The sequence below is a fragment of the Bombina bombina genome, chromosome 4 (assembly GCF_027579735.1).
Source record: "Bombina bombina isolate aBomBom1 chromosome 4, aBomBom1.pri, whole genome shotgun sequence".
In the NCBI taxonomy this organism is placed as follows: Eukaryota; Metazoa; Chordata; class Amphibia; order Anura; family Bombinatoridae; genus Bombina; species Bombina bombina.
This window is the reverse complement of record NC_069502.1, coordinates 260,189,044-260,216,254: the sequence shown is the minus strand read 5'-3', so window position 1 is coordinate 260,216,254 and position 27,211 is coordinate 260,189,044. Positions and strand designations below refer to the sequence as shown.

The window sequence follows — 27,211 nt, the reverse complement described above, 5'->3', positions numbered from 1 at the left end:
TGCATGGATTGCATAAGCACCTATTAGGAATTAACTGCATGACAAGTTTTACAGAGCAGTCTGGTAGGGCCATTATATTTAGCAACCTGGAAGTAATTGAAAATCAGGCAAACTTGTGCGTATATGATCAATATAATAATTACTCGTTATCTATCATAGAATTAAGCCGAACTTGAAACAAAGGCAATTGAAATAGAATGTAAAACCATGGCTTGTATATTATACGCTGGCGTTACATTTACGTATTGTAATGCATAAGCTTTTTAAACAACTACATTTTTTGTTTGTTATTATATTAATACATTATAAATTCCTTTTATGGAGGGGACCTGGTGTAGAAAGAAAAGGAAAGTAAATAAATAAAAAGTTTTATAAGGAGAAAGAATCATAATAGAAACAGTAAATATACATTTACATTTTATTTTAGTCTATTCCTTTTACCATGCAGTTATGTAAACAATACTGAGCCTTATACATTATACACAAAGGGAAACGTACCATACACAATTTTTAATAGGCGAACAGAATTTTATTTGTAAATTTAGTCTACTGGTGTTGTTGCCAATATGTATCAATTAAGATCCTCACTTTTTTAAAGGTCACAGATTGCTCACATAAAGGTGTGCCTCTATTCAGGGTGTTGCAGTTTTTCATTTCTCTGGCGTTGTACGTGCTATTCTTGTCATATGTTTTATAAAACAGTAGCACTATGACATTTGGTGGTAGGTACATAGTAAAAAGCAATTCCACTAAGTAAAATAGGTAGAAGATCATGCCCTTGAATTACCATCAGACAGAAGGACTTCATATACTGAAGAAAATACATAGGGAACACTTGAGAGGGAATGTGAGGTAGCTCAGACAAAAGAATAAGGGCCTGATATTCAAAACCTCTTTGGTCAGGTGAAATATTCTAAAATTATCCTCCAGCACTGCAAGAACCCTAGTGATATTTTCAAAAGGCAGATTTTGCTTTACTTCTCCAATGGGCGTTCCCTGCATTTCTGTATGTGAAGGAGATGCCAGACCAGTGCAATATAGCACTGCATGACGTGAGAATTCTGCTGGATTTACACTTTGTGCTTTGTATTCTATATCACTTTACACTTCAGATTAAACTTTATTACATTTTCATGATTCAGATAGGGCAGGCAATTTTAAACAACTTTCCAATTTACTTTTATGATCAATATGCTTTGTTCTCTTGGTATTCTTTGTTGAACGCTAAACCTAGGTAGGCTCATATGCTAATTTATAAGCCCTTAAAGGCCACCTCTTACCTCAGTGCATTTTGACAATTTTCACAGTTACACACTGCTAGTTCATGTGTGCCATAAAGGTAATATTGGGCTCACTTCCATGGAGATATTTATGAGTCAGCACTGATTGGCTAAAATGCATGTCTGTCAAAAGAACGTAGATAAGGGGGCAGTCTGCAGAGCCTTAGATACAAGGCAGTGTACTAATATAACCGTGTTGGTTATGCAAAACTGGGGGAGGGGTAATAAAGGGAAAGGGACTATCTATCTTTTTTTTTTTTAAATACAAAATTTGGTGCAGACTGTCCCTTTAAACTTTGCACTTTCTATTTTGTATTTTATTTTATATACAGCAGTGTATTTAGGATTGTGATTTTACAAATTCTGATTATGCTTTCACAGTTTCTGTGTAACTTTAACAAATTAGTCTCATACTTTGTATATTTATGAGTATCAATTACATTGCACTTTACATCTGTTTTTTAAACTGAAACTGAAAAACTGTCAGTTTCCCAGAGAGCTTTTTCACTTTCTATGGGCCAGATAGTCAAACATTCTTTAGTTTGGAGAGAAATTATAGAGCAGACTTCACAGGGGCTGAACTCACTGAATATTCTAAGAAAAGGGGGAGAACCTGGAAGTATCCTTAGTCCACATAGAAAATAATAAACCTCTCTGGGATACAAAAGTTCACATGGGAGAGAAAAGTTAACTGGAGAAAACCTGGGGTTGATATAAAGACTCAGTTTGCATGAATTACAAATTAAACTAAAATGTTTTTGCCACAGTTTAACTTGCTTTTCAATATATTTTAATATAAGTGTATTGTGAATATTGAGCAAATATAACCTACATACAGCTGGCAAGATAAATCAGTGACACCAGATTGTGTAAACTGCTTACAAAATTTCACAAGGCTGGTGAGAAAGTTTGAGACATACCCTGGGAACTCCCCTGTTCAGCCCAGGGAACTGCTCCATTCCTCGCACTTTCTAAAACTGTCAGTTTTAGTTTCCAATGCAGCAAATACAAGGTGCTATGTAATTTGTAAAAGCTACACAGAAATGTACAAACTATGATCCTATTTTATTAAAGCAACAAATAAACTTTCAAAACACAATCAGAAGTTGTAAAATCACTGCTCTAGCTAAATCTAAATGTATTAAAATATAAAACAGAAAGTGGAAAGTTTAAATGCAATAATATGGAATGGGCCCAATCTGAAATGTAAAGTTATATAAAATACAAAGCACAAAGTGTAATTGCAAGAAAAATCTCATATCATGCAGTGCTAAATTGCACTGGGCTTGTCTCTTCTTCACATACAGAAATGAGAGAGATCTTGCAGTGGTGTTGAGTTACGCCCTTTTCTTTTGAATATTCAGTGAGTTCAGCCCTTGCAATTTCTCTTCAAGCAGGAGAATCCTTTGAATATCAGGGCCTATGAGAGATGGGTTATATAGGATACATAAATATAATTCTATAAATGTTCCCCATTAGCTAATAAACCTATTAGTGTTGCACAAGACACAATGATAAGCACTGTTGCATGCAAGAACATTGTTCTCTGTGCCTACTAGCATGACGACATGTGTTTGAAGTGGTCATGGTTTAGAAGCTCTTTCCTGCTGTTTCTCCTGATGTCTTCCCTTTATATACCTAAAAATGAGCACCACATAAACCCTTACCTTATCTACCCAGCCATGGACACCCTAGCAATGTCCATGGAATTGGTATTGGTGCTTCTCTTGTACTACATGGCTACACCCACCTAAGTAACCCCCATGAATATCACTGTTTTGTCTACACAAATTGATTCCCACCTTCTGTCACTTTTTATCTCCAAGGCCTTACATCAGTACATCCACACAGTGACCAGAACCAGCTAGCAAACTATTTAGAGAAAATTGTGTTCCAGGAATTAGTGTCACCTGAAGTTAAACTAGTTGTGAATATCATGGCAGCAGATTGCTATAATCAGCTGAAGATGTTCTTTTCAAGGATGTCCTTTTGGAAGTAGTAGATCCAAATATGGGACTATTCTTTGCCTCACATCATTTCTAATTGTTAAGGAAAACTGAACATAACATAAGTTCTTGCAATTCTTCTTTATACAAGGTTTATGAATCAATATCCTTTAGGTGCAGATCAGACAGTTTATTAATCAGAACCTCATTTAGTTTTACTTTTTCCAGATACTGACAATAATTACACCTCCAGGAGATATCTGATATCACTATATGATGTGCCACTATTCCTTTTCATCTTTACTCTTCGTTTTTTTTTTAATTTGAGACAAGTTTTGCTTTGAAATTTAACATTGAAGAAAGATGTTAGTTTCTGTGTGTTATATCAGCAAGAAGAATCCCAAAATTGTTAATGTTTTCATCATTTAAATCTATTTGATCGTTTTTCAAGAGATAGTGTTTCTGAAACCAGTTCCAGAATTTTACCCAAAGCTATCAGAATATATTATCTAGTGCAAGAGGTTTCTCTAACTTGCTTTCTTCCTAAGCCCTGTTCACCAAGGGCTCACAATTTCACACACTTTAGATCTGGTAAGATGCCCAAATAATGATTTCCACATGTGATGGTGGTGTTGGTGATGTTTGAGGTTCATTTAAAACTAAATAATTTTGTCTTTAGACTACAAAATACCCATAGGGACACTTAAGTCAAAAGTAAACTTTCATGATTCAGATAGAACATAGAATTTAAAGAAAAAAATATTTCAAATGTACTTCCATAATTATGCACAGTCTTTTGTATCCACACTTTCTGAGGCACCAATTCCTACTGAGCATGTGCAATATTTTATAGCTTGGCCATTGAGTGTGTTTGTTCTCTCAGTATGCAAATGCCACTTTTTTATAATTAATTGTTTATTGCATAGTTTTATGGGAGACGTCCCTAATATTTGATTTTAATCTTTTATATATAACTAGTCCTAAAGCTAGTCCTAAAGCTCTCTCTCCCCTCTCTTTTGCGCTCTCTCACTCTCCTTTGCTCTCTCTCCCCTCTCTTTTGCTCTCTCTCACTCACCTTTGCTCTCTCTTCCCCTCTCTTTTGCTCTCTCTTCCCCTCTCTTTTGCTTTCTCTCCCTCTTTCTTTTGCTCTCTTTCTCTCTCCCCCTCTCTTTTGCTCTCTTTCTCTCTCCCCCTCTCTTTTGCTCTCTTTCTTTCTCTCTCCCTCTCTCTCTCTCTCTCTCTTGCTCTCTCCCTCCTCTCTTTTGCTCTCTCTCCCCCCTCTTTTGCTTTCTCTCTCCCACCAATTTTGCTCTCTCTCCCCCCTCTTTTGCTCTCTCTCTCTCCCTCTTTTGCTCCCTCTCCCCTCTCTTTTGCTCTCTCTCCCCTCTCTTTTGCTCTTTCTCCCCTCTCTTTTGCTCTCCCACCTCTCTTTTGCGCTCTCTCTCTCCCCCTCTTTTGCTCTCTCCCCCCTCTTTTGCTATCTCTCTCTCTTTCTTTTGCTCTCTCTCCTCCTCTCTTTTGCTCTCTCTCGCTCCCACCCCTCTCTTTTGCGCTCTCTCTCCACCTCTCTTTTGCGCTCTCTCCCCTCTCTTTTGTGCTCTCTCGCTCTCTTTTGCTCTCTCTCCCCCCTCTCTTTTGCTCTGTCTCCCTCTTTCTTTTGCTCTCTCTCCCCCTCTATTTTGCTCTCTTTCTCTCAACCCCTCTCTTTTGCTCTCTCTCTCCCCTCTCTTTTGCTCTCTCCCCCTCTCTTTTGCTCTTTCCCCCTCTCTTTTGCTTTCTCTATCCCACCTATTTTGCTCTCTCTCTCCCCCCTCTTTTGCTCTCTCTCCCCTCTCTTTCTTGCTCTCTCTCCCCCTATCTTTTTTGCTCTCTCCACCCCTATTTTGCTCTCTCTCCCCCCCTCTCTTTTGCTTTCCCCTCTCTCCTTTGCTCTCTCTCCCCCCTCTCTTTAACTCTCTCCCCCCCTCTCCTTTGCTCTCACTCCACCCTCTCCTTTGCTCTCTACCCCCCTCTCCTTTGCTCTCTCCCCCCTCTCCTTTGCTCTCTCTCCCCCCTCTACTTTGCTCTCTCTCCCCCTCTCCTTTGCTCTCTCTCCCCCCTCTCTTTTGTTCTCCCCCTCTCCTTTGCTCTCTCTCGCCCCTCTCTTTTGCTCTCCCCTCTCTCCTTTGCTCTTTCTCCCCTCTCTCTTTTGCTCTCTCTCCCCCATCTCTTTTGCTCTCTCTCCCCTCTCTCTCTTTCTCTCTCCCCCTCTCTTTAGCTCTCTCTCCCCCTCTCTTTCTCTCTCCCCCTCTATTTTGCGCTCTCTCCCCTTTATTTTGTTGTCTCTTCCCCCTCTCTTTTGCTCTCTCTATCTCTCCCCCCTGTTTTTCACTCTCAGGCCACGCCCACTCCCGGACGGTCACGCCCACACATGGGCGACTACGCCCAGTCACACCCCCATCGCGACACTCCCGTCGGCCACGCCACCTCATCATGCATGCTCCACCTAACCACACCCATAACCATGCCCCCCCCACAATGTTGATGTCTGAAGTTGATCCTAAAAGCCAGGTATGTTTGTCCTTGCGCAGTCTATACTGCGCATGACTGCATCTGACAAACATACCTGGCCTTTTATTATATAGGATAGTGTATTTGTCTCTTTATATATAAAACATTTTTTAATTAACCTTCACCACCCATCTCTCCTGCCGTATATCTGTGCTTTCTAGTGCTGACTCATCAGTTTTTTCTGCATTTGATTTAGTTTTTCTTGAGGGGATTACTTGAGTAGCAGCAGCATTGTTTATTTTCCTTAGGCGCTCCTAACCTTTTTTCATATATCAAGATTTCATAGTACCTACATCCCTGTAATTGGCTGATGGCTGTCACATGAAACTGGGGGCAGGAAATATTGAAATTTAAAAGAACAAAGTAAGCGCCTTTGCTTTGTCTTTTTTTTATGCATTTGTTGGTTATGCAACTTTACTGTATTTAGGGCCAGATTACAAGTGGATTGCAAACATTTGCGCTCAGGTTTTCACTATTGTTTGCACGCAGGTTAAATTGTGCTTGTATTACGAGTTAAAAGTAAATGCAATTTAATGAGCGCAATCGCCATTTACGCTAGATTGATTACCACCACTTCAGAGCTGTGTTTAACTGTTTCGAAAACCATAAAAGTGTCACAAAATACATCAAAAATAAATTATAAGGGGGGGGGCGGAGCTTGGCCGTTCAGTGATATGGCCACGTAAAGAAACAGCTCCTAGGCCCATGCCATCCAAACCCAGCAGCCATGCGAGACCACAGCCTCAAAAGACTCTCCCAAATACAGCAGACCTCCTCTGGAGCAGGCGTCCACAGTCTTGGAGCATCGGAGGAAACCGCCACATCTTCTAAGGCCCGCAATCAAGTCGCGCAGTGGAATCGCAACAGGGCCGAAACTCAGCGTGGCTCATAACAGCTCCGGTGCGGCAGTAGAAGCAGACACGCACCAACCACAGAGCACACAGCACATTCCTGGCGGCAGTGCTGGGTTCACAAAGCGGCAAGTAGCAACAACGGGCCCGGCAAGACTCTGGGCAGCTCGCACTGGGACACACGCCACAAGGTAAGGCCATACAATAATGGCCGGTAGCACTAAGGGACACAGGGAGCTGCAAAGAGAAGGACGGGGTTAAAAATCACAAGCTGCACAAAGGGTACAACGCTACATATAGAACTGGGCAAGACATAACAGACAGCAGTGTGCTGTGTTCACACTACTCTGCCTGCTATTAACCAAAGGTCTGTAATCAGGTCATAGGCAGTACTGACCCACAAGAGCGACCCAAACGTTAACCCCTTTACAGCACAATTAACCCATCCTTGTCATAGAAAGAAGCCACACAGCTAACCTCTGCAGCCTGCCACACACACAGTTAAAGAGACAGGCCGAAGGTAAATGAGACAGGGCAGCACATAGAACTAAATACCCTGCATGCACAACTCTCCTCAGGCTCAACCAGAGTGCCTATTACAGCTCCCTACCCCTATAAGTATCCAGATATGCCGGGGTGCAAATCCAACAAATCTGACGGCAATATGCACAGAATGATGCAGCAATTCTCAAAACCAGCGGAGACCCCTTCAACCCCCTCACCTGCCACTCCCAATAACCACATGCAGATAGAAGAGCAACAAAACCTACTGCCCACACTGGTTGAATCACGAAATATAACAAAAGAAGACCTAAAATCACTATGCACCAAAAATGATCTTAAAGAAATTGTTTCAGAAGTTAAAAACTGGTATGGTGACCTAAAAAGAGACTTGACAAGGGTGACACAGAGAGTCACCAATCTTGAAGAAAACCATAGCACTACATATAACGCCATACAATATATGTCCCGCTTAGTGTACAACCATTAGGAAACCATATATAACCTGTTGGAAAAGGTGGAGGACTTAGACAACAGAGGCAGGAGGAACAACCTCAGAGTGTGTGGGATACCAGAATCCATACAACCAGGGGCTTTGGAGGGGTGTCTCCAAGCCTTGTTTCGCACAGTAAAGGGGGACAAGGGCGCACCAGAAGATATCATAGAGAGAGCACATTGTGCACTGAGGACTAAGCCACCACCCAAAGCCCCACCACGAGATGTAATACTAAAGCTTCTCCACTTCAAAGATAAAGAGGAGATTCTAAAACACTCAAGGCAGAAGCAGGATCTTACTCATGCTGGAAATCACATACAAATCTTCACGGACCTGAGCCCCGCAACACTTCAAAAGAGGCGAGACCTGAGCCATATCACAACCACCCTTTGAGAGCAGAAGATACCCTACCGCTGGGGCTTCCCAGTCAGTATCATTGTGACCAGAGGTGGTACCACAGCAATCTACAAGAATAGGGAAGACCTACCACACTTTTGTGAAACTCTGTCGATAAACATCCATGCTCAAGATCAACAGAAAGATGGACATCCTACACAACAATTGCCCAGAGGGAGGGCAAGGCCCTCAACAGATGAAACAACAAAACGGGACTCTGCAAAACAACCTTCTACAGTGGCTACCACAGTGGAAAAGGGGCACTCTTACCTGACCCTTGATAGCCCACACGCACCAGCACAAGGAGAATCTTGTTAATAAGCCATGGCACCAGGTCGTATAATATAAGACATATGTTTGCATTTAAAATGTTGGGTTTGGAGGCGGGGATACTACCCTGTCTATTATATTGTTTAATTTGTTGTGATATCATTTCCACGGTTTGTTACTTACATTGTTTATATTCACTACACGGTTTATTTGACCGTACATATCGGTTAATTCTTTTTAAACTACTGTGTACACCTTTCACCTCTTGTCTGGGTGAATATACCTAACACCTTATAGAGCAGCTAGAGCATTGCTACCCAGAGGGTGCAGAAGAACAAGACACTTTAGTGCAGTAAATCTTCTGACTTACATACACTACTCCCCGGGACATTAATCCTGATACACACCCCATTTACACACCACAGGGTGCAGATAGACTCAGGAAAGATGCAACCACATCCACTCAAATTGATTTCAATTAATACCAAGGGGCTTAACAGCCCAGAAAAGAGGTCTATAGCATTTCATCAACTATACAAGGAAGCAGGAGATATTCTGTATGTGCAGGAGACACACTTCAAAAAAGGAAGGGAGCCCAAATTCATAAACCACGGGTATAGAACTTTCTATTTAGCGTCAGGCAACTCAAAGAAAGGCGGGGTGGGAATTTTCATTAAGAATTCGATCCCTTTTAAACCAACTTTCATATTGAAAAATCCCAATGGATCTTACATATTGGTTACAGGCATCCTGTTCAACTCATATGTCACATTAGCAAACATATACCTCCCTAACCAGGGGCAACGTATAGCTTTCAAACAGGTGGCGCAAATACTACTAGAACACACGAAAGGCATACTGTATTTAGCAGGGGACTTCAACCTACCATTAGACCCCATACGGGACACCTCGGCGGGCAAGGCATGCACACCACAAAAGGTAATTAAAGCTATAAACACCCAGCTTCACTTACTAAAGTTGCATGACATGTGGAGGTCAGTGAACCCTGAGGTGCAAGATTACACATTTTACTCACACCCTTATCACATATACACCAGGATAGATTACCTCATAGCAGATCAGCTGGGGCTGTCCCTGGTAGAGGGCTTCAGCATTCTTCCAATTACATGGTCTGATCACGCGCCAGTACAATGCACAATAGCCTGACTGGACATGCCCATACGCCCTTTTCGATGGAGACTTGATGAATATGTATTAGACAACCCCTGATCAATCTAGGCATAGATGTGACCCTGAGACATTACTTTAAAGAAAACACCTCGGACTCAATACCCACCTCTACAGTATGGGAAGCCCACAAATGCGTGGTGCGGGTGAGATTATTAAGCATAAGGCGAGGGAAACTAAAAACAACCAACAATTCGTGAACTCTTCCCTATCCCAAATCAGATACTGGGAATCGGAACTGAAAAAAGCCCCATCCTCCATGACTATATTAGAATCACTGACCAAAGTTAGGACCAACCTGAACAACAACTTTACTAAAGTACATCAGCGAAAGACCTCAATCCTGCAACAAAAGTACTTTGACATGAATGACAAGGTAGGGTCATCGTTAGCCAAAGCATCAAAAAGAAAACAATTAAATGCGTATATACACACACTAACTGACACGGCAGGACAAATACAGAATGACAGCGAGAAAATAGCAGAGATGTTCCAACACTATTACGAGAAACTTTACAACATCAGAAATGACAGCACACAAACCGACATTGATAGATATCTAGATGACACACGACTACATACATTATCCCGCCGAATCCCTAGACACGCCAATTACGAGCGAAGAGGTCAAAACAGCTATTATAAACATGCCAAATGGCAAACTCCCCAGTAAAGATGGGCTAGGAATAAAATACTATAAGACATACATGCACCACCTGTTAGCACCATTAGTATCCCTTTTCAACTCGCTGTTGCAGGAGAGAGGGTTCACAGACCACATGCTAGAGGCAAATATAACTGCACTCCCCAAGCAGGGGAAAAACCCAGACAAACCGGAGAATTTTCGCACCATTTCACTCGGACATTAAAATCTACGCCAAAATTTTAGCAAACAGAATCAACATGTTCCTACCTAAATTGATACACCCAAATCAAGTGGGTTTTGTGCCGGGAAGGGAGGCGTGAGACAATACGCTGAAAGTGCTGCTGCTGGTAGCACATTCCCAACATCAACACATACCCCTAGTACTGGTCTTGACGGACGCTGAAAAAGCTTTCGACCGAGTACACTGGCCATTCTTGAAAGCGGTCCTGATCAAAATGAACTTTAGCAAGACCTTTATAGACCAAATGTTTACATTATACAGAAACCCCACTGCACGAGTCAAAGTGAACGGTCTCCTGTGTGATAGATTTTCTATCAGAAATGGCACAAGACAAGGCTGTCCCCTCTTGCCGATCCTCTTTGCCATAGCAATAGAGGCCCTGGCACATCGGGACGGGAGGACATACAAATCTCTGGGATACCCACTAAATTGCGCAAACATAAATTGGCGCTATACGCGGATGATATCCTACTAATACTGCCTAATATTGGCACCTCACTCACCAAAACCCTGATTGCCTTTAGGGACTACGAACAGCTCTCCAACTTTCACCTTAACATAACAAAATCGGAGCTAATGAATATTACATACAACCCAGACGAACTATACACGGCACTGCGGGATTGTCCTCTGAGAAAAGTTAAAGTGAAGTACCTGGGAATATATCTCTCCCCAGATCCCCAGGTCATATTCCAGGACAATTATAAAGCTTTAGAACATACTCTAGTTACTGACTTATCCAGCTGGAAAAACAAGTCAATCTCCTTGGTGGGGCGGATCAATGTTTTAAAAATTAATGTACTCCCCAGATTACTATACCTACTTCAAACTACTCCCGTCCCCCTCCCAGCAAACTACCTACACAAGCTACAAAACATCATGAAACAGTACATATGGGGGGGAGTTAGACCTAGAGTAGCCAGTAAAACAATCTACCTACCAAGAGATAAGGGAGGCCTTGGAGTACCAAACATCCAAATTTACAAACAAGCGATTACCCTACACAGACTTCTTGATTGGTGCTTTAACGACCCTAATAAAATGTGGGTACAGCTAGATTGTGACATTTTGAGTACAAGTAATGCAGGTCTGAGGGCCTGGGCACCAGAGAAAGACAGACCAGCAGCGACAACGACATACCTATTGTTTACAGACTTCTACACAACTTGGGACAGGATTACCCACACCACGACGAACATATCCTCAAAATACTCTCCGCTGACACCTGTAGACCAAAACACTACAGTACTATGGAACTATACAGAGAAAGAGATAGACCATAAAACGCGCTTTAAAGACTGTACCCTTGCGACATTACTTACAGGGGGCAAACTTAAAACACAACGCAATATACTGGAAACAATGCCTGATATAACCATGAACTGGTACTCGCACACACAACTGAACCATTTCCTTGCGACGCATAAATACAAACATAGCCTCACAAGGCAACCCACCCCATTTGAGAGTTTATGTCTCCGAAATTCCCCCACGGCACATGCAATCTCCATAACGTATAAACTAAACTACTTCTTGCAGAGGACCCACATGCACTTCCATCATACACAAAAGCTTGGGGAAAAGAATTACAAACTGAGATAATGTATACAGAGTGGCAGATAGCTTTTCAAATCACCAAAACAGCCTCAATATCCACAAGGGTGCAAGAGTCCAGTTACAAATTCTTGGCAACGTGGTATCTTACCCCTAGTAGGTTGCAAAGTACTGTACAGGGAGTGCAGAATTATTAGGCAAGTTGTATTTTTGAGGATTAATTTTATTATTGAACAACAACCATGTTCTCAATTAACCCAAAAAAACTCATTAATATCAAAGCTGAATAGTTTTGGAAGTAGTTTTTAGTTTGTTTTTAGTTATAGCTATTTTAGGGGGGACTGCCCTAAACTAGACAACTACTGGGTGGGAATATTCAACCACATAGAATACACTTTAGGGAAACCACTGCAAAACAGCCCAAAAACACTGTTGTATCTTTCACTTCCTAAGCTTGCTAACAAAGCGAGCAAAGCCTTGTTGCTGGTCATGTTAAACAGCGCTAAGTTACTAATACCTAAGCATTGGAAGTCCCGAGTAGCCCCTACAATAGAAGAATAGCAAAAACAGGTGGATACATTGATGCACCTAGAAAGATACCACCACATTAAAGAGGGAACAATAGATACACACAAGCTTATGTTAGAGCAGTGGACTAAAAGTAAGAAACACCCAGAGCAGAATGCCCATGCCAGTGGCACGAATATAGAGATCTAGTTTTTGACTAGTGCCCTTCACCAGGCTGAGAGGCCCTTTCCAATTTGATATATCAATCAATAGGTGTTCTGAGAACAAAGTTACCTGTGTCCTGAAAAAAGTACTGGTACCTCCTGTCCCCCTACTGAGACTTCAACTGAATTGGTGTCCTGGGATTTCCAGTCAGCGGTGATAAGTTCAAAGGCTGTGGAACCACTACGCAAAAGGAGTGGGACAGCTATGGGGGTGAAATTTGCCCCCTCCTATGCCAACCTATACATGGGTTGGTGGGAGCTGTGGGAGCTGTCCCACATCTTTGGAGATTCAAATCCCTTGCGGGCCAACATTGTATATTATGGCCGTTTCATTGACAATCTCCTGTTTATATGGCAAGGAACTCAGGAGGAATTGATGAAATTTATAGAGTACATCAACACCAATGTTTTGAATCTTAAATTTACTTTTGACATGTCTGTCACATCCATTAATTTCTTGGATGCAACGCTAAGTGGCACCACCAGTGGCAATATTGAGAGTAGTATGTACAGAAAACCTATATCAGGTAACTCTTTATTGCACGCCAGTAGTTGCCATTCTAAGAACGTTTCCTATTCTATTGCCAAAGGACAACTGGTCAGGACTAAGAGAAATTGCTCTACTGAGAAAAGTTTCCAGCGACACCAGAAGGAGGTGGTAGGTCACTTACAGACACAAGGTTATCCGGGTAAAATTATCAAGAGAGCCATCAGGGAGGTTAAGAGTGTAAATATGTAAAGTTTATTGCTGGACAGAGAAGATACCTCTAGAATTAAGGAGACCAATCAAGTCAATTTTGTCACAGACTACAGCACTGAGTATCATCGTATTTGTGATATTGTGAAAAAGCATTTTAGACTTTTAGTAGCTGATGACAAATTGGTTGATTGTGTCAAAGATGCGATTAGATGCTCTTATAGGAGAAACAAATCGTTGGGCAATTATCTTTCACCTAGAGTATTACCCAGGACAACAACGATCACCAGCTCATGGCTTACCAGCAAGGGCATGTATGGATGTGGTAGCAATAGATGCAAAGCTTGAGACTATATAGATGTCTCAGACACTTTTACATCTGCTGTCACGGGTCATTCGTTTGACATTAAATATTGTTTAAATTGTACATCTACATTTGTGATATATCTTATCACATGCACCATTTGCAACATACAATATGTTGGACTCATGACCCATGACATCAAATCCAGGATTAGAGAACACCTGTCCAGGATTAATTAAATTGTACATCTACATTTGTGATATATCTTATCACATGCACCATTTGCAACATACAATATGTTGGACTCACAACCCGTGACATCAGATCCAGGATTAGAGAACACCTGTCCAGGATTAACATTTCTTGAACACACATGGGAAAAATGTTTATAGCTTTAAATGGCTAGCCATTGACAAGGTGACCCCCCTAGATGAGGTGGAGTTTGATCTCATTAATTACTGGGAATGAACTAAATGGTTTAGGAGAGAGATATATAGACATACTTATATCTATAAAATATGTGTATTTGACTCTGGACCTCACTGTCTTATCCTATGGTGCAGTGATGCTCAATGTCAGATCTGTCCCTTGTACTCTACACGCATTTATACATCATTATATTATTATATTATAATATAGTGCATGCACAATTGTCTCTTTAGACTGTAGTTTTAGGTACATGCATTATCGATTACTTTACCTATGCACTTATAGCATGTATACCATCTTTCTTCTGTTAAGTGTGATCAGTCCACGGGTCATCATTACTTCTGGGATATTACTCCTCCCCAACAGGAAGTGCAAGAGGATTCACCCAGCAGAGCTGCATATAGCTCCTCCCCTCTACGTCACTCCCAGTCATTCTCTTGCACCCAACGACTAGATAGGATGTGTGAGAGGACTATGGTGATTATACTTAGTTTTATATCTTCAATCAAAAGTTTGTTATTTTAAAATAGCACCGGAGTGTGTTATTACCTCTCTGGCAGAGTTTGAAGAAGAATCTACCAGAGTTTTGCTATGATTTTAGCCGGAGTAGTTAAGATCATATTGCTGTTCTCGGCCATCTGAGGAGTGAGGTAAACTTCAGATCAGGGGACAGCGGGCAGATGAATCTGCATAGAGGTATGTAGCAGTTTTTATTTTCTGACAATGGAATTGATGAGAAAATCCTGCCATACCGATATAATGTCATGTATGTATACTTTACACTTCAGTATTCTGGGGAATGGTACTTCACTAGAATTACACTGTAAGAAATACATAAAGCTGTTTAATAACTAGAGATTATGTTTAACGTTTTTGCTGGAATGTAAAATCGTTTTCATTTGCTGAGGTACTGTGTGAATAAATGTTTGGGCACTATTTTTCCACTTGGCAGTTGCTTAATCTGTTTTTCTGACAGTTTCTGTTCTCCCTCACTGCTGTGTGTGAGGGGGAGGGGCCGTTTTTTGGCGCTTTTTCTATGCATCAAATATTTCAGTCAGCAACTCATTGTATTCCCTGCATGATCCGGTTCATCTCTACAGAGCTCAGGGGTCTTCAAAACTTATTTTGAGGGAGGTAATTTCTCTCAGCAGAGCTGTGAGAATTATAGTTTGACTGAGATAAAAAACGTTTATTCTGTAATTTGTTTCCTGCTTTCAGAATTTGTTATCTTTGCTAATGGGATTAAACCTTTGCTAAAGTTGTGTTGTTTACAAGGATTGAGGCTATAACTGTTTCAATTTATTAATTTTCAACTGTCATAGATCTTCTGTGCTTCTTAAAGGCACAGTACATTTTAATATTATTCTAATTGAATTGTATTTCCAAGTTGCAAGTTTATTTGCTAGTGTGTTAAACATGTCTGATTCAGAGGATGATACCTGTGTCATTTGTTGCAATGCCAAAGTGGAGCCCAATAGAAATTTATGTACTAACTGTATTGATGCTACTTTAAATAAAAGTCAATCTGTACAAATTGAACAAATTTCACCAAACAACGAGGGGAGAGTTATGCCGACTAACTCACCTCACGTGTCAGTACCTACATCTCCCGCTCAGAGGGAGGTGCGTGATATTGTAGCGCCGAGTACATCTGGGCGGCCATTACAAATCACATTACAGGATATGGCTACTGTTATGACTGAGGTTTTGGCTAAATTACCAGAACTAAGAGGTAAGCGTGATCACTCTGGGGTGAGAACAGAGTGCGCTGATAATATTAGGGCCATGTCAGACACTGCGTCACAGGTGGCAGAACATGAGGACGGAGAACTTCATTCTGTGGGTGACGGTTCTGATCCAAACAGACTGGATTCAGATATTTCAAATTTTAAATTTAAACTGGAAAACCTCCGTGTATTACTAGGGGAGGTGTTAGCGGCTCTGAATGATTGTAACACAGTTGCAATACCAGAGAAAATGTGTAGGTTGGATAAATATTTTGCGGTACCGACGAGTACTGAGGTTTTTCCTATACCTAAGAGACTTACTGAAATTGTTACTAAGGAGTGGGATAGACCCGGTGTGCCGTTCTCACCCCCTCCGATATTTAGAAAAATGTTTCCAATAGACGCCACCACAAGGGACTTATGGCAAACGGTCCCTAAGGTGGAGGGAGCAGTTTCTACCTTAGCTAAGCGTACCACTATCCCGGTGGAGGATAGCTGTGCTTTTTCAGATCCAATGGATAAAAAGTTAGAGGGTTACCTTAAGAAAATGTTTGTTCAACAAGGTTTTATATTGCAACCCCTTGCATGCATTGCGCCGATCACGGCTGCAGCGGCATTCTGGATTGAGTCTCTGGAAGAGAACATTGGTTCAGCTACTCTGGACGACATTACGGACAGGCTTAGAGTCCTTAAACTAGCTAATTCATTCATTTCGGAGGCCGTAGTACATCTTACTAAACTTACGGCGAAGAATTCAGGATTCGCCATTCAGGCACGCAGGGCGCTGTGGCTAAAATCCTGGTCAGCTGATGTTACTTCTAAGTCTAAATTGCTTAATATACCTTTCAAAGGGCAGACCTTATTCGGGCCCGGGTTGAAAGAGATTATCGCTGACATTACAGGAGGTAAAGGCCATGCCCTGCCTCAGGACAAAGCCAAAGCCAAGACTAGACAGTCTAATTTTCGTTCCTTTCGTAATTTCAAAGCAGGAGCAGCATCAACTTCCTCTGCACCAAAACAGGAAGGAGCTGTTGCTCGCTACAGACAAGGCTGGAAACCTAACCAGTCCTGGAACAAGGGCAAGCAGACTAGGAAACCTGCTGCTGCCCCTAAAACAGCATGAATTGAGGGCCCCCGATCCGGGATCGGATCTAGTGGGGGGCAGACTTTCTCTCTTCGCCCAGGCTTGGGCAAGAGATGTTCAGGATCCCTGGGCGCTAGAGATAATATCTCAGGGATACCTTCTGGACTTCAAATACTCTCCTCCAAGAGAGAGATTTCATCTGTCAAGACTGTCAACAATCCAGACAAAGAAAGAGGCGTTTCTACGCTGCGTACAAGAGCTCTTGTTAATGGGAGTAATCCATCCAGTTCCACGATCGGAACAGGGACAGGGGTTTTACTAAAATCTGTTTGTGGTTCCCAAAAAAGAGGGAACTTTCAGACCAATCCTGGACTTAAAGATCCTAAACAAATTCCTAAGAGTTCCATCGTTCAAGATGGAGACTATTCGGACAATTTTACCTATGATCCAAGAGGGTCAATACATGACCACTGTAGATTTAAAAGATGCTTACCTTCACATACCGATTCACAAAGATCATTATCGGTACCTAAGGTTTGCCTTCCTAGACAGGCATTACCAGTTTGTGGCTCTTCCATTCGGATTGGCTACAGCTCCAAGAATCTTCACAAAGGTTCTGGCCGCACCCTTCATTCCATTCAACACCCGTCAGTGGCTCAATGCATGGAGGTAATCGGCTTAATGGTAGCGGCAATGGACATAGTACCCTTTGCACGCTTACACCTCAGACCACTGCAACTGTGCATGCTAAGTCAGTGGAATGGGGATTACTCAGACTTATCCCCTTCTCTGAATCTGGATCAAGAGACCAGAAATTCTCTTCTATGGTGGCTTTCTCGGCCACATCTGTCCAGGGGGATGCCATTCAGCAGACCAGACTGGACAATTGTAACAACAGACGCCAGCCTTCTAGGTTGGGGTGCCGTCTGGAATTCTCTGAAGGCTCAGGGACAATGGAGTCAGGAGGAGAGTCTCCTGCCAATAAACATTCTGGAATTGAGAGCAGTTCTCAATGCCCTCCTGGCTTGGCCCCAGTTGACAACTCGGGGGTTCATCAGGTTTCAGTCGGACAACATCACGACTGTAGCTTACATCAACCATCAGGGAGGGACAAGAAGCTCCCTAGCTATGATGGAAGTATCAAAGATAATTTGCTGGGCAGAGTCTCACTCTTGCCACCTGTCAGCAATCCACATCCCGGGAGTGGAGAACTGGGAGGCGGATTTCTTAAGTCGTCAGACTTTTCATCCGGGGGAGTGGGAACTTCATCCGGAGGTCTTTGCCCAAATACTTCGACGTTGGGGCAAACCAGAGATAGATCTCATGGCGTCTCGACAGAACGCCAAGCTTCCTCGTTACGGGTCCAGATCCAGGGATCCAGGAGCAGTCCTGATAGATGCTCTGACAGCACCTTGGGACTTCAGGATGGCTTACGTGTTTCCACCCTTCCCGTTGCTTCCTCGATTGATTGCCAGAATCAAACAAGAGAGAGCATCAGTGATTCTAATAGCACCTGCGTGGCCACGCAGGACTTGGTATGCAGACCTGGTGGACATGTCATCCTGTCCACCTTGGTCTCTACCTCTGAAACAGGACCTTCTGATACAGGGTCCCTTCAAACATCAAAATCTAACTTCTCTGAAGCTGACTGCTTGGAAATTGAACGCTTGATTTTATCAAGACGTGGATTTTCTGAGTCAGTTATTGATACCTTAATACAGGCTAGGAAACCTGTTACCAGAAAGATTTACCATAAGATATGGCGTAAATACCTATATTGGTGTGAATCCAAAGGTTACTCTTGGAGTAAGGTTAGGATTCCTAGGATATTGTCTTTTCTACAAGAAGGTTTAGAAAAGGGTTTATCTGCTAGTTCATTAAAGGGACAGATCTCAGCTCTGTCCATTCTGTTACACAAACGTCTGTCAGAAGTTCCTGACGTCCAGGCTTTTTGTCAGGCTTTGGCCAGAATTAAGCCTGTGTTTAAAACTGTTGCTCCACCATGGAGTTTAAACCTTGTTCTTAATGTTTTACAGGGCGTTCCGTTTGAACCCCTTCATTCCATTGATATAAAGTTGTTATCTTGGAAAGTTCTATTTTTAATGGCTATTTCCTCGGCTCGAAGAGTCTCTGAATTATCAGCCTTACATTGTGATTCTCCTCTTTTGATTTTTCATTTGGATAAGGTAGTCCTGCGTACTAAACCTGGGTTCTTACCTAAGGTAGTTACTAACAGGAATATCAATCAAGAGATTGTTGTTCCTTCTTTATGCCCAAATCCTTCTTCAAAGAAGGAACGTCTACTGCACAACCTGGATGTAGTCCGTGCTCTAAAATTTTACTTACAGGCAACTAAGGAATTTCGACAAACGTCTTCTCTGTTTGTCATTTACTCTGGGCAGAGGAGAGGTCAAAAAGCTTCCGCTACCTCTCTTTCTTTTTGGCTTCGTAGCATAATTCGTTTAGCTTATGAGACTGCTGGACAGCAGCCTCCTGAAAGAATTACAGCTCATTCTACTAGAGCTGTGGCTTCCACTTGGGCCTTCAAGAATGAGGCCTCTGTTGAACAGATTTGCAAGGCTGCAACTTGGTCTTCGCTTCATACTTTTTCCAAATTTTACAAATTTGACACTTTTGCTTCATCGGAGGCTATTTTTGGGAGAAAGGTTCTTCAGGCAGTGGTTCCTTCTGTATAAAGAGCCTGCCTATCCCTCCCGTCATCCGTGTACTTTTGCTTTGGTATTGGTATCCCAGAAGTAATGATGACCCGTGGACTGATCACACTTAACAGAAGAAAACATAATTTATGCTTACCTGATAAATTCCTTTCTTCTGTAGTGTGATCAGTCCACGGCCTGCCCTGTTTTTAAGGCAGGTAAATATTTTTTAATTTATACTCCAGTCACCACTTCACCCTTGGCTTTTCCTTTCTCGTTGGTCCTTGGTCGAATGACTGGGAGTGACGTAGAGGGGAGGAGCTATATGCAGCTCTGCTGGGTGAATCCTCTTGCACTTCCTGTTGGGGAGGAGTAATATCCCAGAAGTAATGATGACCCGTGGACTGATCACACTACAGAAGAAAGGAATTTATCAGGTAAGCATAAATTATGTTTTTTAGTCTAGATACCTCTCCCACTTTTACATCTTGAATCCTGTAATGGTATCGATGTCCTTTAGACTTTGCTTTCACAGCAGCTCCATAGATCTAAAGACATCTATTCTAGTCATGTGAGGCGGAATAAATAATTAAATTAATTTATAAATGTTCTATATGACATAATGCAGACTTTATTCCTTATACTTTTTGTTGCCTTAACATGAACATTATAGCTTAGCTAAGTTACTTTGATATAACCATATCCATGGTTCACAAATTTGCATAATTTATATCCCTCTGTATTTTATGTAGGAATTCTTTTGTATATTCTGTGTGTTTGAACCCTTAGTTTATAATATAGAATGTTGCTAGATATTGTGTTCTTTAATGGACGCTAATTGCACAGTGCTTATTTGTTTTTGCTTCGGATTACATATTTGCACTTATAGTTGTACGGCTATTGGTTTGACCAATTATTGGTTGCAACCAATGGGGATTTAGTACACCCTTTTTAAAAAATCTCTGAATGTATCATTTTATCAGTAGTGATTACGGCTCACACCGAAACACGTATACTGTCTTTTGTATCCGTGTATCTTATTCTATATTTGCTTCTCCCTCCTTGGAGTACTGTATGTATTTTAACATGGAGAAATAACGATTGAACTTTTTATTTATCACTGCTGCTACCGTCTACCTTTTTTGGATTGTATATGTATTTACAGACATATATACACATATAAACACATAAATACATATGTATACACATATATATAAGTGCATTGGAGCTCTTTGTACACAAAGGTGATGTGTTTTGAAATGCAAAAAACTTCCTCACCTTGTAAGACCTCAAACATGTGAGGTATGTGATGTTCACGGAGGGGATATGTATCCCTATCTGTGTTAAAGATGCATCTTTATTTTCTGCTTCCACCTCTTGTAGTATGGTATAGAAGTGGTGATGAGATCGTAGCTCACAATCAGAGTATTACAAATGGTTTACGTCTTGTCATAGGAAAACAAATAACTCTCCAGTCACAATGCTGATATAAAAGAGGATTTATTGTTGAATAAATCTATGCAGTAAGGTGTAAAGATCCAGGCTTTCACCTATGCATAGTTCAAGATAAAACAAATGTCTCAGAGTAAAATATCTCACAATGGAGATTATAAACCTTTGCTAATTTAGTAACAGTTTAATAATGCTCATTTTGATTAGCCAGCAAAAGTTTAAGAAACCTGGCTTAGGTGAGGCGTTTCTGTAAAAAACAGTAAGGTCCTGTTGGAGCTACACACAAACTGTCCTGCTGAGTCTTTCAAACTCTGTTTGCGTGTGGTTTCGCCGGACCGGAAGTGACGTCACTAAGTGGGCAGTCCCTTACGCGTTTCATGAACACTCGGTTCACTTCATCAGAGGGTCGTTGGATAGGCTCAAGAGCGCAAACCTTTTACTTTCAACTCATAATACCATGCAACCTGACAAGCGCAAAAAGTTTATTTTTAGCCCTCTAGCGGTTTCTTTTTTGTATAAAAGCATACATGATCAAATGAGTAAGAGAAAAGAAAGAAAACTATCCTAAGAAACGTATAAAGGAAACCTGTTACTCCTGTTTCTTGTACTTGGCATATCCATGAGACCAACAATTCAATTATACTAGTTAAGTTCCTAATTGTTTATATATTAAATTATATATCACATGTTTTTATCCACACATTTTAACTTACTGAGAGGCTGATCACTGCAGGTAAAGTTACATTTGTGTAAATATAGTAATACATTCATACAAGCTTTAGAAAAAAAGTTGCAGGTTAATCACTTACATATATCACAACTAAAATGTGTATTTTACCAGGTAGTACTGCCAGCTTTGTGGAACAATGCAAAGGAATTAAATGCATACAGAGAATAATATCAGGAGAGGCTGTTGGAGAGCCCAGGAAGTGGTGAGGAAGTTGGTATAAAATCACAGATGAAAGGATTGCTGCTGAGGAAAACTATACAATCAACACAAAGACAAAACGATTCAATCCAATTTAGTTTCACATCTTAAAGGGACACTGAATCCAATTTTTTTCTTTTGTAATTAAGAAAGAGCATTTAATTTTAAGCAACTTTCTAATTTACTCCTATTATCAATTTTTCTTTATTCTCTTGCTATCATTATTTGAAAAAGAAGGCATCTAAGCTTTTTTTTTGGTTTCAGTACTCTGGACAGCACATTTTTATTGGTGGATGAATTTATCCACCAATCAGCAAGGACAACCCAGGTTGTTCACCAAAAATGGGCCGGCATCTAAACTTACATTTTTGCATTTCAAATAAAGATACCAAGAGAATGAAGAAAATTTGATAATTTGAAAGTTGCTTAAAATTTAATGCTCAATCTGAATCACGAAAGAAAAAATTTGGGTACAGTGTCCCTTTAAAACAACATGAGATAGATCTGACTACCCAACCATCAACTACTCCACTGGTGAACTTTGCTTTCTTCAAACTCTGATAGTGGAAACATAATAAATATCATAGACTTCTAACTGAGAGACATTTTTCAGAGACATTTTTCAGAAAATGGAGATGTAGATATGTATATGGAAAATGTAAAAGATGTGATATACCTTGTATATGTTTTTGCAATAAAAAATTATTTCAATTAAAACAACATGAGATACAAGAAGACGTATAGAGAAGGAATTTGTGTATGTTATCCTTTATGTGATTTAAATAATAACATTCTGATTCCCTTTTAGGTCAAACAAATATGTTGCTTTTCTGAGTTGAGCAATCCTGGGATCACCCATCACTTGCAGTCAAAAGTATAGAGAGGAGATGAGTCGTTTTACTAGAGAACCAGAACCTCGAGACAGCAGGATGGGCAGAGATACAAAGACAGGTTCTCAGGTCTCTGGTACACGTCCACTCATAATATTTGAAGAGGAGGAAGGTGAAGATGATAATAGCATCATGGATGGCTTTGAGAATCAGCCAAGGGCTATACCTATCCGCAGGAACTCCCGCTTCTACAGGTCAATGAGGGTGCGAAATAAACATAGAAGAGACAGACTAAGCAGTCGGGAGGGTATGGAGATACAGTCTCAAAATTCTGGTAAGTGACTGCATTGTCCTAGCTAATAAAACAATACAATATACTCACAAGGTAAAATAAGTGATGAATGCTTAAAATGGACTTGTTGTTAGGTACTTCTCTGTTTAAAGGGACATGAAACCCAATTTTTTCTTTCATATTTTAGAAACAGCATGCAATTTTAAACAGCTTTCTAATTAACTTCTATTATCTAATTTGCTTCATTTCTTGATATATTTTGTTGAAAAGCATATCTAGATAGGCTCAGTAGCTGCTAATTGGTGGCTGCACATAGATGCCTTGTGTGATTGGCTCATCCATCTGCATGTTACTTCTTCAACAAAGGATATCTACAGAATGAAGCAAATTAGAAAATAGAAGTAAATTGGAATGTTGTTTAAAATTGTATTTGCTACCTGAATAATGAAATAAGATTTTCAGGTTTAGTGCGTTTGTCTTTAGTGGAAAACTAGTATTAAAGGGATATTAAATAGTAAATATATATTAGTCATAATGATGCATTGAAAGCAAAGATTAGCTTTAGAATAATATGTAAAATTGTAAAGTGAAAGAAAGGTATTGAGTGGCGCTCTATGGGGAGCTGAGGAGTATAGGTTCAAATTAATCAGTTCTATTATACAAAGTGTAATATAACAGAATTCAATATATAAAGGAATTCAACACATACAGTATATATATATATAAGGTAGTAGAAAACAGATATACTGATGGTTGCGAAAAATATTTAATATACAAATGTTAAAAAATGATGTACACATTCAAAACATGAATGGTTAAAATAATCTGGTTGTGGCCATAACTATATGAAAAGATAGTTCAAAATGTACATATAATGGGGCCTATTTATCAAGCTCTGTAAAGACCGTTGCTCCATAACCTGTCCGCCTGCTCTGAGGCGGTGGACAGACATCGCTGAAAATCAACCCGATCCAATACGATCAGATTGATTGACACCCCCTGCTAGCGGCTGCAAATCTGCAGGGGGCGGCGTTGCACCAGCAGTTCACAACTGCTGGTGCAATGATTTATTTATTTATGTGCAGTGGACATGATCCACAATATCGGATCATGTCCGCTCGCACAATAATAAATAGGCCTCAATGTCTCTCTAATCTAAAAAGACATATTTAAAAGTTTAATACTCACACACCTAGATTACGAGTTTTGCGTTAACAGGGGTGCGGTGCTAACGAGCAGTCTATGCTCACCGCTCACTTACAGACAGTGCTGGTATTACGGGTTTCTACAAACCCGGCGTTAGCCGCAAAAAAGTGAGCGTAGAGCAAAATTTAGCTCCACATCTCACCTCAATACCAGCGCTGCTTACGTTAGTGGTGAGCTGGTAAAACGTGCTCTTGCACGATATCCCCATAGGAATCAATGGGGAAGAGCCGGCTAAAAAAAAACTAACACCTGCAAAAAAGCAGCATTCAGCTTCTAACGCAGCCCCATTGATTCCTATGGGGAAACACATTTTATGTCTACACCTAACACCCTAACATGAACCCCGAGTCTAAACACCCCTAATATTTCACTTATTAACCCCTAATCTGCTGCCCCCGACATCGCAGACACCTGCATTATATTATTAACCCCTAATCTGTCACTCCGGACACCGCCGCCACCTACATTATACTTATGAACCCCTAATCTGCCACCCCCAACATCGCAGACACCTACATTTTATTTATTAACCCCTACTCTGCCGTCCCCAATGTCGCCGCAACCTACCTACATTTATTAACCCCTAATCTGCCGCCCCCAACGTCGCCGCCACTATAATAAAGTTATTAACCCCTAAACCTAAGTCTAACCCTAACACCCCCTAACTTAAATATAATTTAAATAAATATAAATAAAATTACTACAATTAACGAAATTATTCCTATTTAAAACGAAATACTTACCTATAAAATAAACCCTAAGATAGCTACAATACAACTAATAGTTACATTGTATCTATTTTAGGGTTTATTTTTATTTTACAGGCAAGTTTGTATTTATTTTAACTAGATACAATAGTTATTAAATAGTTATGAACTATTTAATAACTACCTAGTTAAAATAAAGACAAATTTACCTGTAAAATAAAACCTAACCTAAGTTACAATTACACCTAACACTACACTATAATTAAATCAATTTATTACAATTAAATAGTACAAAAGTACAAAAAAAAAAAATTACAAAAAATTATAAAATAATTACAAGATTTTTAAACTAATTACACCTAAACTAATCCCCTTAACAAAATAATAAAGCCCCCACCCCAAAATAAAAAAAAGCCCTACCCTACACTAAATTACAAATAGCCCTAAAAAGGGCCTTTTGCGGGGCATTGCCCCAACGTAATCAGCTCTTTAACCTGCAAAAAAAAGTACAACCCCCCCAACATTAAAACCCACCACCCACACAACCAACCCTACTCTAAAACCCACCCAATCCCCCCTTAAAAAAAACTAAGACTAACCCCCTGAAAATCACCCTACCGTGAGACGTCTTCACCCAACCGGGCCGAAGTCCTCAACGAAGCCTGGAGAAGTCTTCATCCAACTGGGCAGAAGTGGTCCTCCAGACGGGCAGAAGTCTTCATCCAGACGGCATCTTCTATCTTCATCCATCCGGCGCAGAGCGGGTCCATCTTCAAGACATCTGACACGGAGCATTCTTCTTGGCCGACGACTACCCGACGAATGGAGGTTCCTTTAAGTAACGTCATCCAAGATGGCGTTCCTTCAATTCCGATTGGCTGATGGAATTCTATCAGCCAATCGGAATTGAAGGGACACCATCTTGGATGACGTCATTTAAAGGAACCTTCATTCGCACCGGATGGATGAAGATAGAAGATGCCGTCTGGATGAAGACTTCTGCCCGTCTGGAGGACCACTTCTGCCCAGTTGGATGAAGACTTCTCCAGGCTTCGTTGAGAGAGCACATAAATAAAAGGCAGATATATAAAAAGACAATATAGACCAATCCTTAAACTCACAGCAATACTCAGATCTCAGCAATACATCTATGTCAAATATATAAAACTAAGCAAGTGTATAAAATAGTGCCTGTGCAGAGAGGATCCTTAGAATAGTGCCGGATTAGAACCGTAATACTATTTACAGATAATACAGTTTTCCGTATGAAGCCCAGATTACTAGTTCCTTGTGAATAGAAACAGTGGTTCCGTATAGGGTCTCTTTTCGTTTTTATGAATGAATCAGTATTGACTATATTCCTTTGTATCGGTATGTGTTATATAAATAGACACTACTGTGAGGGCAATGTCTCGAACTTGAGTATAGATATAGTAAAGTTGACGTTATGGGTAATATAATTTTACTTGCGAGACGGCAAAGTGTTGCTGATATATATTGTGCCACTACAAAAAGACAAAGTTACTGTCAAAGGATTACTGACCGGTGTTGTTAGGTGTGAAGCTCAGTTTCTTACCAGACCTCTGATTTGACCTGAACTCCTTATGGCAGCCACATTGACTGGCAGACTTCCAGGGCTGTTTTTTTTTTCCTCCTCGCTGATAGCAATGTGCGGTAGCGGGTAAACACAGTAAACATAGACATCAATGGGGAGAGAGTGTTTGAAAAAAACACCTGCGATCGCGGAATGGAGATCACCGTAATGCAACCCCATTGATGTTTATGGGGGAAAAAAAGTTATGTTAACACCCTAACATAAACCCCAAGTCTAAACACCCCTAATCTGGAGATAGTGGAAAAAGCAAAGAAGAAGGCACCACAATAGTGCTCTATCAATAAGATAAAACAAACACGCACAGGTAAAATGCAAACTTACAGGATCCAAGGCACTTGAGAAGTGCCACAGGTACGTTCTGAACTATTAAAGCTGTTCAGCAAGCTTCTCTTTCGTGTGAGCTGAAACGACAGCCTCGCAGTTCCAATCCAGGGTAACCAGTCAGTAAGGTGCATTCAAATTCTGATATGACCACAGACTCGGCACAAATTGTAGGGTAAAATAAAGCTTGTGATGACTCTCCAATCCAGGGTAACCAGTCAATAAGGTGCATTCAAATTCTGCCCCCGGGATGCATGAAGACCGCGCCGCCTGGATGAAGACCTCGCTGCCTGGATGGAGATGGGTGTCCGG

General features: G+C 40.8%; 1 protein-coding gene across 2 annotated transcripts in view; it reads left to right on the top strand.

Annotated features, from left to right (window-relative positions):
- The window catches only part of NGEF (neuronal guanine nucleotide exchange factor), a 336,405-nt gene that overhangs the window by 29,433 nt on the left and 279,761 nt on the right, over positions 1-27,211 (top strand). For both annotated transcript variants that reach the window (XM_053709926.1, XM_053709925.1), the window contains exon 2: positions 22,737-23,092. In XM_053709926.1, coding sequence (XP_053565901.1) covers positions 22,816-23,092 — 277 coding nt within the window. In that variant the 5' untranslated portion in view covers positions 22,737-22,815. The remainder of the gene's footprint in view (positions 1-22,736; positions 23,093-27,211) is intronic.